Consider the following 17264-nt stretch of genomic DNA (forward strand, 5'->3'; position numbering starts at 1 on the left):
AAGTTATAAACCGAGAACAGGTAGAATTCTTCAAAGAGGCCTTAGAAAATGACCATATAACAATCTATACTTGGGGAGATATGAAAATTTCATTTCTCAAATAGTTCAGGAGAAAAATACAATAGCTTAGTTAAATAAAATTGGCCATTTGGAAGTATAAATTAGGATGGTGATAAAATGTGGAAATTGTTTGAAAGCATCTTGTATAAATTATCACCTTGGCTACAGTCCTCCAGGAGGTGAGCTTTTATCTCTCCTTTAACTACAAACAAAAAGTCTCCATTACCACAGTGAGAGAAGAAAGAAAGCTATTTTTAAAGCTCACATTTTGTTAATACTTTATAACTTTTTCCTGCAGCAATACTGAATCTTTCTGGTACCAAAGACTTAGAGAAGCAATATGATGAGGAAATGCTGGTTCCTTAATATTGCTATGATAAATTCCAATTGTAGTTTGACTTTTGTCTCCAAAGAAACTGAATTCCATGTTAATTGTGCACTGCCTAAAGAAATAATTTGTCTTGTCTGTCCTGAGTATACTGCCAATCACTGTAATTGTGTGACCCCAAGTTCCCATGGAAGGAGAGAAACTGAAAAATGTCTGTTTCTGCCCATCATTCGTAATTTTATAAACTTCTATCATGCTGATCTCCATCTTTTTTATAAACAAAAAATCTCCAAGCATTTTAGCCTTTTCTGTATGAAAAGAGATTGTTGCCATTTTCTGTATTTTTTAACAGCTCTATGATAAAAAACAAACAAACCCTAGTACAGACTTGTAATTGCATGTGTGCTTAAGTGCGTTTCAGAGACCTGTGAGGTCCAAGACAAAATGCTCGTAACAAATGTCTTAAGAATGTGTCTAATAATAGTTATTAGGCTCAGCAATCTCAAAAGACATCCCTGTACCATTTATTTCAATGACTGTATCAGCCTACTGAATTGTATAAATGGGTTTGCCTCTGAGCAAAAGATGGACAATTGAAATACTAGCAACTTCAACAAGTGCCTGCATGGAAAAGCAAGATTAGGGAGGTATTTAAGGTTTGTTTGTTTTTTAGCTTTAAGATGTTTGTTCTAGCAGCTGCAACAAGGAGGAAAGTTGGTGATCTGTGTCTTTAGCATATATTTGTAGGTCACTGTTACTGTCCTTACCAATGACTATGTGCGCCCTGCAAATGAAGCTTGGATAATATTTTATCAAAAATACTGTCTTGGAAAATATAATTGTTATAATGTAAGTTTTACTCTAATTGTAAAAGTATTTAAGTAAAATGGGGGGTCAGTTTGCATGCAACATTAAGCCGGGATGGGCGCTCCTCATGTATAGCTGGGAGGAGGAGCATAAGCCATGGCTTATGCTTTCGCAGAGGAAAAAATAACTGACATGTTTCTGGTGAAGTAGCAATTATGACTTAAAATGAATTATCGTTTGCTGAACAAGCCAGATTTATATCCAGTGATTTAAAACCGGCAGGGTTAGCAGTTGACTAGAATTTATTTTGAACATGGTACTAGATTTGTACATAATGACAAGCCAGGACAGAAGGAAATAAAACTGAATCACAGGTGCATTATAGACCGCCGCTTTGGGGCAGCCTATAGGCGCTCCTTTCCCTGCCGGATCAGGGCCTCAGCTGCCAGAATGGCAGCCTCTGGGGTCCCGATCCGCCACTTTCCAGGCCATGGGGAAGCGGCAAAAGGGCGCTTCTCCGCGGCCTGGAAAGGGGTGTCCTTGGGTCTTCATGCCCCAAGGACACTCAATGGCGGCGGGGACAAGCAGAAAGGGGCCGCTCAGCCTCTTTCTGCCTTGCGTCACTGACACAGCCATCTAAAGGCTGCGCCAGTGATGCAAATCCTGGAAGGAGCTCCGTTTCAGAGCTCCTTCTGGCGCCGCAGAAAGGGCGTTCTATGCACTCTGGTGCGGCACCACTACGTCACAACCACGTTGCCTCGTTTGGAGGTGGTGCGGTGGTGACATAGCAATGGCGGCCCCCGTGTGGAACGGGCACCGCCATTTTGTACGGACTCGATCTGTACTAGGGTTAGGGGCTTCCGGAAGGGACGCCCCTTTCTAACCCTAGTACGGACCCAGTCCATACTATTACGCCCGTGCGGAACGGGCCACAGTTTGTTAATTGTCTACCAATGCAGGCCTATAGGAGAGAAGAGTACTTCTGAAGTTTCTTTCGCTTTGGGTTTATGGAGAATCATGTATATAGTATTACATGCCAGAGAAAGAACAAAATAATATAATACTGCAAAATATAAGCACATTTTAGATTATTATTCTCATAAAGTGCTCTTTTCTGTTGCCTAGGATGGGATTGGAAGCTTTAGTAGAGTCTTACGCATTCTGGAGACCTTCACTGAGGACACTTACATTTGAAGATATACCTGGGATTGCAAAACAAGGTACTAGTCACATTTACAGATTTCAAAGGCACAAGAATAAACTATTCAGTGTTCATGAGTACAATGTCAGTGTTTGTTTCATTTAGGTCAATGGTAAAAGTTCAGCTGATTTACTGGGCCCTGTATTTATTCTAAAAGTTAGAGGGCAAAATGAGAGTTCACGGTGTCAGCAGGTGCTTACATGGATAGCAATTAAGTGTAATAACAGTGCTCATTTCACTATGTTGCTTATATATGCATTTACAACTAAGCTGAATCATAAAATAAGCATGGAAGGGCTCATCTATTGCTTTGTAAAATATTATATGTTCATTGCAACTAATTATACCAGAAAAGAGCCAGTGTGTTGTAATGGTTTCAGCATTGGACTGTGACTCTGAAGATCAGGGTTCGACCCCCCATTCAGCCATGGAAACCCTCTGTGTGACGATGGGCAAGTCACACACTCTCCACCCCAGAGAGCTTGGTGATAGGATTGCCTAAGGGTCTCCATAAATCAGAAATGATGCAGGTACACAACAACAAGGTACATTCAAATCTACAGGGAGAAGGCCAATCAGTCAGTCATCAATCAATCACTTTATTTATATCCATGTTTTCCACAAGACTGGGATTTTTTTTTTTTTTGCAAAATCCTCCAAAGAAATTGAATATTTAGAACTCATAAATTGAACTGTTGTTTTGTTGAGCAAACTGGATATGATACTGATTGCATGAATGCAAGTAATGCACAGTGTGTTTTGTAAATAAAAGCCAATTTTGGCTCTGTACAGACAGGCCAAAATAAAGCTGCTTCAGGTCTCTTTGGAAGTATGTTGTTTAAATGATGCATGCATCTTAAGAGTCCGGAAGCTGCACCCAAGCCACGCTCCAGTCCTTAGGACTGGAGCGCGGCTTTGGCGCCGCTTCTGAACTCTTAGGACACAAGCATCATTTAAACAACATACTTCCAAAGAGACCCGAAGCAGCTTTATTTTGGCCTGTCTGTATGGGGGTCTTCCTTTTGTTCACATCATGAAAGAGAGTAAGAATGATCTGGAGACTGCTCAGCCTTCCATTGTTATTTTGTTATTTAAATAACAAAAAATTGCACAGTTCACATTGGGAGGACTTGCATACATGGCAGTGCCTGGAACTCTTGGGAGCTGCTGTTGCTTCTGCTGCTTCAGCTTGCCACTGTAATGGCTAATGAAACCACCCAGTGTCAAATCAGATATTTATTTATTAATCATATTTATTCCTGCATTTTCTCCCACACTGCATTCAGGCCAGAAATGATCTGGCAGACAGTTCCATTGCCCCTGTACCCCCAACCAGTGTTTTCCCATTCTTCTATCATCATCATTTCACACACAAAATCAATTGTGAAGGAAAATAATTACACATTGTAGTTTGGTCAGAAGTACCCCTAAAGGGAACAGCCAGTATGGTGTAGTGGTTTGAGTGTTGGACTAGGACTTTGGGAGGCCAGATTTTGAATCTCTGCTCAACCTTGGAAGCCACTGGGTCACTTTGGGCAACTCACACTCTCCCAGACTTAGAGGAAGGCAATGGCAAAACTCCTCTGAAGCAATCTTACCAAGAAATACCCAGGGTTGCCATAAGTGGAAGGAAGGCACATAACAATAACAGCAACCCCCTAAGGGTCTCAAACTTGATTATTTCTGCAGTGTGTTTTGGATCATAGTCATTCTGAGAACTAGCGTGGTCTAATGGCTGACATGTTGTTGGACTTGGACTTAGGCTACCTGGGTTGAATTCTCTGATGATCTGCAAACTCATTTTTTTACAGGCATCAATGTTTTTCTGATGATGAAAGGGGAGATTAAAAATGAACATAAAGTTATCCTGGTATAGATATTTGAATTTAATGGGGATAACTAATATCTTTATTTCATGGTCAAAAAATTATTCATCTTGCCATACTTCAAACAAACAAAAAACCTCCATATTATTTCACACTGAAGATTCTATGTCCTTGCTTAGCTTCATCGCTTTGACCTAGCTAACTTGACTCTTGGAAAGCTACCTTAGTTCCAAAGACACTATTTAGAAAACTTTAATGAATATAACTAAAACAAATCAAGGGGTGATTCAGATTTGAAGTCAGGTATTTACCACCAAAAGAGAGAGCTTTCTGGTGTGCTTCAATGCACCCATGCATTATTTCAGGAGTATGGTGCTGCCAAAGAGAAGCACTTTTGAATCTCAGGGTGCATCTATACTATAGAAATAATGCAGTCTGATACCACAAGTGCAGTAACTCCATGCTATGGGATTCTGGGATGTGTAGTTTTACAAGGTCTTTAGCCTTCTCTGCCAAAAACTGCTGGTACCTCACAAAAGTACAAACCCCAGGATCCCATAGCATTGAGTCATGGCAGTTAAAACACAAACTGTATTATTTCTGCAGTGCAGATTATACTTCAGTGACTTCAATAGAGATATTAAGTTAGGTGTGGGTAAAGTGCAGTCAGCATACCACATACAGCTCTCAGTTACTTTTTGCACATATCACCCAATTTAGGGAGCCATTTTTATCCCAGAATGCCCTCTACTGCCCTCCAAGTGAAGGTGGTATTGGCCATTTTGCTGCAATTGAGAACATCTGATTCAAAAGAGGATGTAACTGGATGTCCACTTACTGTATTGGGAAAAAAAAAGACCTATATTGGCCTAAAAAGGTGAAGGGAAAATATCCCCCAAGTTCAGCAAAATGAACTTGGAGGCTTTGGAGGTGCTGCTTGACATTTGGGGGCATTTTTCCAGGTGTATTCCAAAAATTCAAGGGGAGATGGGATGGTATGAGAGTAAAATATGGATGAGGGCACTAGGATCCCATAGCCCCAGTTAATGGCAATTGGTTATTCCTGTGTTAAGTTCACATTTAACAGTGCTGGCCTGTATATGTCTACTCAGAAGTAATTCCAGTGTGTTCATTGCAACTTCTTTCCAAGTAGTTGTGTGTAGATTTACACTCTAATTCTCTCTCATCTGCAATTAATGTGACTTAAACAATTAATTTTGGGTGTAACACAGATGAGGCATTTTTGTCAGTAGCTGTCATTATAAGATCTTGCCAAACAAAGTAATTTGTAGTGTAATAAACGCCCGCTGTGCCTGTTAGATAAATTTCTTTTTAGAAACTGTTTACTTAACATAACAGGAATCCCAGTTTTCTTCCCCTCCAAGCTGTTTCAAAAAAGATGCATGAAACACTGAAAAGGGTTAGAAACTTATGCAAAAAGATACATAAACTTATTCTGAAATCAAGATCCATTTCTGTTGCCTCAAAATGTCAGGGCATGGGGGTGGGGAGGAGGAAATCTTCCCTGGGATATGAATACAGGCAACAAAAATCCAGATTGGTTCAGTTTTGGCAAAGTAAGAGGAAAAATGTGCGTGTCGCAAATATCTTTGATGGAAAGTTAGCTTTGGATCTGAACTTTGCATTACAGAGATGCTAAAGAGCGTATAGGTCCCTTAGGACTGTTCAATATTAATTGCCGAGGATTATGGGGATGTAAAATATCCCTCCTGAATGTGCCTAAGGAGCAGCATTGATTTAGAAAAGAGAGGTCATGTTAATGAGTTTTCTTCTATATATGCCTTCTTTAAAAAGAATGTTCTTCCCTCCCCTCGCTGCTTTGGGGCCACACAAGCTGTGGAAGTTATTGCTGGTGTTAGCAGGTGTTTAGTGTGAGAGAGAGCAAGCAAACTCTTCCATATGATATCCTTTGCTATATCTTTGGCCTGGGATAACATTTAGAGAGCATACTGGTGCCCTGTGGTCTTTCAAACTTTCTTCCAACTTACCCAGGGATTTTAGAGCTGGGGAAGGCTCTTAGGCTGCATCTGCACTGCAGAAATAATGCAGTTTTACACTGCTTTAACTGCCATAGTGCCATCCTATGCAATTCTAGGATTTGTAGTTTGTGAGGCACCTTCATTCATTGGTAGAGAAGGCTAAAGACCTTGTAAAACTACAAATCCCAGGATTCCATACTTAAAGTGTGTCAAACTGTGTTATTTCTGCAGTGCAGATGCAGCCACAGACTTCTGATTATGAGAGGAACTGACTCCCCATATTTAATGTCTAAAACATTTTTATGTAATTGCCTTGAATTGTTTTATATCATTTTTGATGTCTGATACAAAATGTAGGCTAAGACAGAGGAAGGTACACTTCAGTGGAATGTAAAAGAAGTTTACGAGTGGACAAAAAGAAACAGAAAAAAAGAATGGCTGCACCCATTTTATAGGTACAACCCACACTTAGGAGATATGCACTTACTTCCAAGTAAAAAAGGGAATATACTTGGAGGTCTATGCTATACGTCTAACATAATTTGTAGTTTTACACAGCTCAAAAACTAGCCAGGAGGACTATGCATAGGAAATGAATAAATATTCCTGTTTTTCAGGTGAGGACACTGAGGTTGAGAGAGACAGAAATAGCACAAAGGCAGAGAATATTTTTAATCTGCAGTTTTGCTTGCTAGAGCTGTATTTATGAAATGCCTCAAAATGAAACTAGAAATTCCCTTTTGAAGCAGCAATATAAAATTTTTAAGTAAATAAGCTACTGGGAATCAGAAGCTTTTACACTTGTACATTTAATATGGGCTTAATATCATGGCCATCACACCCAAAGCCAATTCAGGGATGGTCAGGTTGAGACAAAATTACTGGTGCAAAAGATATAGCAGGCATTTTACCACAAAGAAAGCCCATATTACATTTTGCTGTGGTGGTCCCCCCAACCATGAAAAGGATGGCATTGGAAGTGCTGTTTCTTGGTGAGAATCATACTCCTCACTCTGACAAGGCCAATGATGCAGTCAGACAAAGGCTTATGTAAAGTGCACAGAAAACTGAACAAAGAATCTCTACTGCACAGAAGTAAGGGGGGGAAAGATTCCGCTTAAACTTTAGGAAGAACTTCCTGATGGTAAGAGCTATTCAAGAGTGGAATACACTGCCTTGAAGTATAGTGGAGTCTCCAGAGGTTTTTAAATGGAGGCTGGATGGCCATCTGTCAGGAGTGCATGACAGGGAGTTGGACTGGATGGCCCTTGTGTTCTCTCCCAGTTTTTGTTTCCATGATTCCTAGTTCTCCCCCTGTCCATTCTAGAAGCTCCAAATATAGAAAAGCTGGGCAGCTATGGGAGAATTCTTCCCCTACTCCCTTTCATAGTTAGGCTGAAAGATTGCTATGCAAGACCTTTGAGTTCTTGACAGGAACACCATGATCTCAGGTCTTCTTATTTAGAGGAATGCCATTCTGAGTAAACAGCTCAGTGTGCCCTTACTCCAACAGTCTCTATTCTGAGTATAAGAATCAATCCTTTATTACTGTTTCTAACTGTGCCGTAACATTATGTGCCCAGAGGAGATACACGTGACACATTCTGTTGGTAACAAGGGCCACAGTCCCTGCACTGTACTACAACCAACAACACATGAGGATTTATGAACACATCAAAATTTATGAGCAACCTGCATGTTTGCCTGTTATAAAATTCATAGTATGTATGGCTTTTCATTGCCATATGTGTTTCTTGGGTGGCAAGAGCTATTAATTTGATCTGCTAAGGAACAGTGACACAATTTGCAGTGGCTTGGACAAGCACAAACACCACACTTTCTGTTATAAAGACCAATCTCTGGAGGCAGCTGACTAAATTCACTACATGGTTTTCATAGATTTGTGCACATTTTTAATATCTCTAGTATAATGAGGAGAGCATAAATTACAGAAATTGCATTTATATTACTCTTTGAGGATTATCTGCTGAGCATTTATGAGTCTTCAGGCGAAAGAAAGTTACCTTCAGCCAAACTAACTTACACAGATAACCTTGGATATTATAACCTATGAGTTTTAGTGTATAGTGTATTTAGAATGCAGGGAGGTAAGATGCTGAGTTCAAATCCATCGTAATCTAGGAAGTTCACTTGTTTGCCTTTATCTTAGTCTCACAGCAGTGTTGTCAAGGTAAAATGGTGGAGGTTTGGTTCAACCAGTAGGCAGAATGAGATAGTGGATGCAAGTGGTGGGTGCTAGGGAATGAAGTGTGTTGGTGTTGATGGGCTCTTGGCAGTTCCATCTGCACCCCTTTACTGTTCTAGGAAACATTTCTATGTGCTCAATGTGCCCTTTTTCTGACTTGCATCCCTTAAGCTATCCCGCTGCTGAGTCCTATTGATAATGTTGACGTAGGATTTGATTACAGCTCCTGTGGGCAGAAGGGATAAATACCTTCTTTCCTTTGCCTCAACAAGCAAAAAGTTTTCCGCCTGGTCTAACCTTATTTAAGCCATCCTAAAGTTAGATAACTAAAGGATAGTTACATAAGACAAGGAAGATAGGCCTATTTTAATTGAGTTTTATATTTTAATGTTCTCTTCCAGGAAATGCTGGATCCCCCACTTTGCTCCAGGGTTCTGGAAATGGAGTACCAACCACTCATTCCCACCTTCTTCCTGGATCTCCTTGTTCTTCTCCAGCCTTTCACCTTGCTCCCAACACCAGCCAGCTCTGTAGCCTCGCTCCAGCTGATTACACAGCTTGTGCCCGCTCAGGTCTAGCCCTTAACAGATACAGCACTTCCTTGGCTGAAACATACAACAGGCTTACAAACCAAACCACTGAGACCTTTGCAACTCCAAGGACTCCCTCATATGTTGGTGTGTCAAGTGGTTCATCTGTGAACATGCCTGTGACAGGCAGTGATGGTGATGGATTCAGCTGTTCCCAGGCAGGCTTATCAATGCAGATTTCGGGGATGTCTCCACAGCTCCAGTATATTATGCCTTCCCCATCCAACAATGCCTTTGCTACAAATCAAACCCACCAGAGCTCCTACAACACTTTTAGGCTGCACAGCCCTTGTGCTCTCTATGGATACAACTTCTCCACATCCCCCAAACTGGCTGCCAGTCCTGAGAAAATTGTTTCTTCCCAAGGAAGTTTCTTGGGGTCTTCGCCAAGTGGAACCATGACCGATCGGCAGATGTTGCCCCCTGTAGAAGGAGTGCACTTACTTAGCAGCGGGGGGCAGCAGAATTTCTTTGACTCTAGGACCCTAGGAAGCTTAACGCTGTCATCATCTCAAGTATCTGCACATATGGTTTGATAAAGCCTTTGTAAAATGAAAAAAGTAGAGAGAATGTGAGTTCTTCCAATGTATTCCTTTGGGGGATAATGCTAAAGGAGATTTATGTACCTTATAAGGTGTTTATGGTTGTTGTTATCATTATTATTATTATTTTAATTAAATCACCAGAGGAAGTTGGACTGAATATTTTGACTTGCCTGTGGGCAGATATTTGAATATGCTCTCATCTTCTGAGTTAAGCCTCGTTTGTTTGCAGAGCTGCCCATTTAGTCTCCTGGTAGTGTACAATTCATTTTATAACACATTGGGCCATATGCAACAAATTAAGCAGGACTTCCTCCAGCATTCTTTCCCCCACATCTTTCCCTCTTTAGAGAGAAAAACAACACTCAGGTCTGATTTAGAAGAAACAAAAAGAAAACACTTAAAAAAATTAGGAATATGTGCATCTGTGTGTGTACATGCACATACACACACCAATTTATAACAACTCTCCCTAACGTATTCTTACTACAATGAGCTGATGCCATCATGCATGCATTTCTTCTCTGTTGTAAGAGAGATAATAAACACTTGTGCTTTCATTAGGCTTAGTCCAGACACGTAGTTGTGATTTTACTTCTCAAGCTTTTATGGGGTTTCTGGCTTTTCAAAGCCATGCCCTTGTTATTATGATGTATTATTAGCATACAAATACCTACTGGCAAAATACAGATGCAATGGTAAAGATCTAAATTAATCAGTGGAAAGGGCAATTTTTTTACAGATGGAATTTAAAGTGGGTTTGCTCCATTTTAAGAGAGTATGAAAGATTTTCTAAAGAGATTTTATATTTTAAAATATTAAATATATATGTTTTCAAAAATATTAAGACAGGACTTTTAAAATTTTCCATAAACTTACTTTTAAAGAATGATGTTAGAATAATATTTCTAGAATGTGAGTATTCCCTAACACTACAAGATTTTGCCCATATATACCTTTGTTGCTGTATAGATCTTATTGCCAGCTTGTTTTGACCATAAACTGACGATAAATTTTGTATCATCTGAACTGTTTTTCCAAAATCAGCATCTACAGTGTCTTGAAAGCTGCTTCCAAATTTAGGGGGAACTTGGCATCTGACATAATACAAGGAGTGACAGAGTGAAAAAAATTAACAATCCAGGTGTGCCTCAGTAGACTTGCAGAAATAAGAGTATACATTTCTTCCAGTCTCTTTAAAATCCAGCACCAGGGATGGAGACAGTATGGCTCTCTGGGCTGCAATCTCATCATCTTCCACAGAATATTGAGTATTCTGGCTGGGGATGTTGGGAGTTGGAGTCCAATAACATCTCAGAGGAGGCACACAGTCACTACCTTTGCCCTCCAATATACAATTTTAAAAGATGATTGGAACAAAAATACAGGGTATACACTTTCTGATGTATTCCCATAGTTTTAGATTCTCCCCCTTCCTTAATTTATTCTATTCTTAATCTATTCTGCCTCAATATGAAAATCCCTTAGATGGTTTAGCAGGCTGGAGGAGAGTGTAAACAAAACTCTTCATTGGAATAAGATAAACTATGTTAGCAATTCCACTTGATTTTATGCCTGTTTTTTCTTTCAAATATTTGTTGTCTTGACAGTAGGCCTTAAGAGAAAGAAAGCACCACAATCACAGACCTGCTACACAAAATAGTAGCTTTTAAAAAAATCATAGGAGGAAAAAGGCACATACAACTACTCAAGTTTTCAGATTAACAGTTCGTTGCATAAATGGAATGGTGAGATCAGAAGCATCCTTTATAACTTTAAGCTCACAAATGTACTGTTTGGCTATTCCTATAGACACTTCAAAATTTCAGATTGCTGTCAGATCTAATAGGTTCTGACAAGTACTTCTTATTTTCTTATAGTTCTAAGTTGTCAGAATTTGGACTTAATTGCTTCAGGCTAATTTTGAGATGTTTTAGATGCCAAATTTAAACTTTCTGGCTACACTCCAGTTTAAAAATTGGGATCTAAAAAGCCTTGTGCGTAAGCAAGCAGTATTTGTGCACGTGTGCAGGATTGTCTCCAATTTTCCCTTTCAGCAGCATTCTCTGTCATCACTTTGATTTCTGCCCTGGAAAGCTCATAGACATTCTTCTGTGTGTGGCTATAAAGGCAGAGCTAGAAAAGGAATGGAGAGGAAATGTGCAGCAACGCACACATGGGAGATTTTCCCCTGTCTGATAATCAGGGAAGAAAAAGGCATACTCCTGGCAAAGTCGCAGAAGATTTTCTGATGACGTTGCGCTTATCCAGGACTTAGCCCATGAGGATCCAGGAATGCTCCAACAACAAACCATTCCCAGGACTTCCCCATGAATGGTTTGTTGCTGGAGCATTTCTGGATCTCCATGGGTTAAGTCCTGAATAAGCACAATGTATTTGAAAATCTTGAGCACGATTATGCAACTTTGCCAGGAGTATGCCTTTTACTCCCAGCCTTTTCACCCCATTTGATAATCTCCATGGTTTTCTGTCAATATTAGATGTCCTCTTGAACCATTTAAATAAGTAGGCTTAAGCACCGTTGTATACTACTCATTTGTGAATCTATTTATTCTGCTAACTATGTGGCTATAATTCCTGATGCCTTGAGGAAAGACTGAGTTATGTCCACTCAGAGAACTTCTAGAATTACACGTCAAAAGGCCAGGTGCTTCTACTCCACCCTTTCCTCCTTTAATGGATATTGTGTAGTAAGAAAGAAGCAGCAGTAAGAAAACAGAAGGGTTCAAAATAGTAGATATGTGGGCCAACCTGCTATGTCCAAAAATTCCATTTGTGAAGTAGGGCAACTGCAAGATAAAGGCTTGTCTGGTAGCATCTGAGTTACACTACTGTCACAAAACAACATTTGATTTGGAGTTTTGAATCTTCTTACTGTAGCCACATTATTCCAGTGTGATTTATCTAAAAGAAGCAGAATTGATCTTATAAAAAGTTTAATGTGACAGAAATGTTTATGCCAATGACTAAAAGCAAACATGGCAGCCCCAATATTGTCAAGTTATTCTCCCCCATCCCCCCTTGTATTAAGGATTTCTCTGAATTGCAAAATTAAGATATGGGACCTCTTGGGAGACCTCATGAGGTTTTTGGTGCTTTATTTCATTATTACTATAGTAAAGTGTTTGGTAGTTATTCCCAGCAAGGCAGTATTTGATTCACTATGTCAGTACAAAAAGTAGCCAAATGGTCAAATATATCAAAAGGTGTTAGATAAAATTTGCACAAAATTAAGAGCATATAGGATATTGCTGTTATGAAATTTGATTCAGTTATTTATAATACAACAGTTAATTCAAAGTGTGTAACTAAGTATGTTTTGAATTGTATGTTGCCACCTAAAGAGGCATTTGTTAAAAATGAGCCACTGATTAGGAAAAGATCTTAGTGCCTTATAGTACAAACTTCATCCCGACAGAACCTGATGGATGTGTGTGCACAGGCTGTAAGGCCATCTTCACTGCAGCTTCTACTGGATTTCCATCATCCTGTCTTTTTGTAATAATTTCTTTTCATATAATAAAGCCACCATATTGTAGTTGTAGCTGCTTTCCCATAAAATGCAGTTTCTGTTGTACATAGTAAATGACGTGTGATTACAAAGTCCATCTTTTCATGGAATATAATGAATGCCAAATAAGCAGTATATCAATAATTATATATAGCTGTATTTTGTTTTGTTTTTTAAAATCACAGAAATGATATTAAAGTGTGTATCTAAAAACACTTTTTATTAAATTTTGAAAATAAAAATATGCTTTAAAAAACAATTAATTCCACAGCATCATCTTTAGAAATGTGTCATAAATTGCATTTACCTCTTGCACTTTCTTCTCAGGGGAACTTTCACTAACTGATATCGCTGTTCATGGCTTTCTTCTTCCTGACATTAACTTTCTAATAAGGCAGAAGTTCCATTTTAGGTCAGAAATAGGAATGCAGCATCTAGCATCCCTGACCATTGATTATGCTAAGCTGGTGGTCTTACAAGTTGGAGTCTGGCAACATTACCTGAAAGTTACATTTTCTCCAACTGTTTTACATACTGAACAAGAGAAATGGGTATTTCTTGAAATTACCACTCTTTTCACTCCTTTCTTCAGCATAGTTTGAAGCAAGGAAACCCTCAAACATCTACAGTGGCTTAACTTGGGATGTGGTAAACAAAAGCCATCAGAAACATAACAGAAAATCTTCAGCTTTCTGGATCTGAACAGTGGAAAACATGTAAAGACCCCCAACAAACCATAGAGGAAAATGTGAAGATTGATCTGGTTTCAATATGTTACTACAGTTAGTGTTTAAATGTAACCAGCTGCAGCTTAGTGAAATGGAGTGGGGAGGAGAGAAAGAGAAAATACAGTCCCACAAATAGGGAAAATAGCTCTTTGGTCAAATTTGGATGTGGATGTGAGGACTGGTTTTTCTTCTTCTTCTTTTTTTAAAAGACACCCCCCTCATTTCCAGTGCCTGAAGTCTCAGGTGTTAAAAGATGAGGAAATAATGAAGTACCACTCGAATGTCATTTGTAGGCAATAACATCTGCAACCCTGCGAGAGTGTTCCAAATGTATGAAAAGTATGTGGCTTGCCTTACATGTTTAAATTTAAACCTGTTGCTATCTGTCCCCTCTCTGTCATTTGAAGGTGAAGGTCATGATGAATGTTGAGCACATGAAGAGCCTAATGCTGACAGCTAACCAGCCAGGTTTTTATTTTGGAACACAGGAATGAGCGACTTGCAGGGCTGAACTAACCCCCAACAGATCACTGCTATTTGCCACATGTCCGAACTCATTCCAAAAGGTGATGATGAGATGAGAGCCATTTATCGGGTGCATCTAGAAAATTAACACTTATGTGTGTGCACATTTCACTTGGCCTTGAGCCTTTCCCTGAGTTTTCCCCAAAGTGTGTGGTCTCCATCGCTACCACTAATTCATATAACAAGAATATATTGATTTTAGGAAATGGATCAGCTGCTGAACAGCATAATGGTGAGTAGCACTAAATGGTTGCTTGTGGTACCTGGTGGAACAGGCAGGAGTCTGGAAAGTTACTGGGTCTGTTGACATGGCGATTGTGGGAACTGTAGTAGAAAAACTTTCTCAAGCTCTGGGAACATTCAGAGAGCCTCCAAAGGCCCCATGTTTCATGTATTCATGTATGTGCAGAAAATCATCAATAAGCACTGAGGGGGGAAAAAACTTCAATAAGCATTGAGAAAAAGGGAACCGATAAATGGGATTTTACAGTAGTAAATTTTGTTTATTGATTCTTATTAAGTTCAGGGAAGGATGATTAGGAATTTGATAATTCTACACCTCCGAACACTGACAAATTTAAAATGTACCCCCTTCCTGAGCCCACATGCACCACAGCCAAATAAATCTAAAATAAATGGAAAACCTGTTGGTGTCCTCAAAGACACCTAGGGACTAGAGATTATAACTTCCCTGCCTCTTATTTTTCCCCTTTTCTATGTACCCTATTCCTTTGGTAGACACTTGTTTTTCAGAATTAATTTATTTCGTTCTGGTACATTGTGGGATTTAGAAAGGAGGAAGTGCTTTTACAAATTTTCAACCTTTTTGATGCAGAATTATCTAAATTCCTAATCATGTCTCTGTGAACTTAGTGGAAATAAAAAAGAAAAAAACTGCCAAGTATTTTATCAATGTAGATTCCCATTTGCCAGCTCCCCTTCAAAGAAGGATTTAGCACATACTATTCTAGGCAGTGAAAGCCAGTGTGCTACACTGTGGTTTAAGTACTGGACTAGGACACTAGGAGACCATGGTTTGAATCCCCAGTGGATTCCTGCTGGGTGACCTTGGGCATGTCACACTCTCTCAGCCTTAGAGGAAAACAATGGCAATCCTCCTCCCCCGAACCAACCTTGCCAAGAAAAATCCATGATAGGGTTGCCTTAGAATTGCCATAAGTCAGAAATGACTTGAAGGAACCCAGCAATAAGTAACAGTATTGTAGCCTAAATATCATTAAGGCACCATATCTTGTGTGATTTTGGAAGCAGGAGCAGGGTTGATTAGTACTTGAATGGGGTCTGCCAAGGAATATTAAATGCCGTAGACAGACTTTTACAGGAAGGCAATGACAATCTATGTCTAATTATTCCTTGCTTATGAAAAATCTATGAAATTTATGAGGTGGCCAAAAATCAACAGGTGACTTAAAGGCGTGCGTACTATTTAATAGGTATGTCTTTTTCTGGACATAAATCCATCATCTTCTGGATGTTCCAGGTATTGCTTGAGCAATCTGAATGAAAAGAAAAACACTGCATCTGAAGAAAGACTCAAACATGAGAAACTGGGGACTATTACAAGCAGAAACACGGAAGGAATGGTACCTCCACCTCTGTATGTTTTCCTCCTTTTTGCCCTGGAGGGAATGGAATGGAATGGAATAGAATTGGAGCCAACTGAGGTTTGACATGAGTTATCCATAAGACATCCACCATCACTACTGTCCTTGTTCATTGATCCAAATAGTCTTGCAAGTTATGCAGCACATGGCTAAGGAGGTGCTCCAACCATCTGACCATCCAACCATCTGACACATCATTGGTGTTTTGGAGCTATGCTTTCCACTTTCATTTGACCTGGAATCAGTGGAGCTGTCCTATGACTTGGCTTGTTATTGTTCAGCCAACAGAGTGGACAGTTAAGACCAGCCTTCTTGTTTTCCACTGAATTCTATTTTAGCAATAGAATGACATGTCTTTCCCTCTTTCCCCTTTTAATTCTGTTTATTCCCTTAATTAAATGATATTTGAACAATTTTCATTTGCTGTTCTTTTCTCTTTTTGTTTTTGCCATAAAATTGCGACAGAATTGGTTTAGCTCCCTAGTTACTGTTTCTGTGGCATCTATATTGTCTGTCTGTTTGTATTAGCTTGCCCTCTTGCTTCTGATCTAGGGCATTCTATTTGTTCTGCTGTTTTTACAAATTCCAGTCTCTTGGAACACATCTTTCTCTTTCTGTGCTCCTTTAATTTGCTCTTTAAAATAATTATGAATTATTGTCTGATACAGTTTTTGAGTGGAGCAGTTTTCATAGTTTTTCTTTTAAGTGGCTTCCACCCACATAATTAAATACTCTTGCTCTTTTATCTTTTCTTTTCCTTCTTTTTTTTTGGGGGGGGGCTCTTTCTTTTTCCCTTTCTCCTCATTTTCTGGCTATGGTGAGTTCCTTCCTTCCTTCCTTCCTTCCTCATCCTGGAAGAATTACAAGTCCCAGCTAGAGGAGCCCCAATGAATCAATGGGGTTTACATAAGTCCTGACTTACTGTTCAGCAATTGATTGAACAGCCAGTTCAAGTTGGCAAATCCAGGCAGGACTGCCTGAAATCCTGGTTTGCTACTGCCAATCAGTATAGATCAGGTGTGGGAAACATGTGGTCCTCCAGATGTTGTATGACTGAAGTTCCCAGCATTCTTCACTATCAACTACTCTGGTTAGTGCTGCTGGGACTTGTGATCCAAAAATATCTGGAGGCTACGTGATTCCTATCTGTGTTAACAGATAATATTGGGCTAGATGGATATGGTCTATCATTTTAGTATTGTTTGTTGTGGGTTTTTCAGGCTATGTGGCCATGTTCTAAAAAAAATTTATTCCTGACGTTTCGCCAGCATCTGTGGCTGGCATCTTCAGAGAA

At 39.5% G+C, this 17264-nt stretch overlaps 1 protein-coding gene across 1 annotated transcript in view; it reads left to right on the plus strand.

Moving 5' to 3' along the window:
* LOC121917373 (T-box transcription factor TBX18-like) overlaps positions 1-12018 on the plus strand; it is a 48636-nt gene extending 36618 nt beyond the window's left edge. Inside the window, exons 7-8 of the mRNA XM_042443293.1 lie at positions 2321-2415; positions 8830-12018. Of these exons, the coding sequence (XP_042299227.1) occupies positions 2321-2415; positions 8830-9554 (820 nt within the window). The 3' untranslated portion in view covers positions 9555-12018. The remainder of the gene's footprint in view (positions 1-2320; positions 2416-8829) is intronic.
* The last annotated feature ends 5246 nt before the right edge of the window (positions 12019-17264 follow it).

Source organism: Sceloporus undulatus, unplaced genomic scaffold (assembly GCF_019175285.1).
Source record: "Sceloporus undulatus isolate JIND9_A2432 ecotype Alabama unplaced genomic scaffold, SceUnd_v1.1 scaffold_16, whole genome shotgun sequence".
Classification (NCBI taxonomy): domain Eukaryota; kingdom Metazoa; phylum Chordata; class Lepidosauria; order Squamata; family Phrynosomatidae; genus Sceloporus; species Sceloporus undulatus.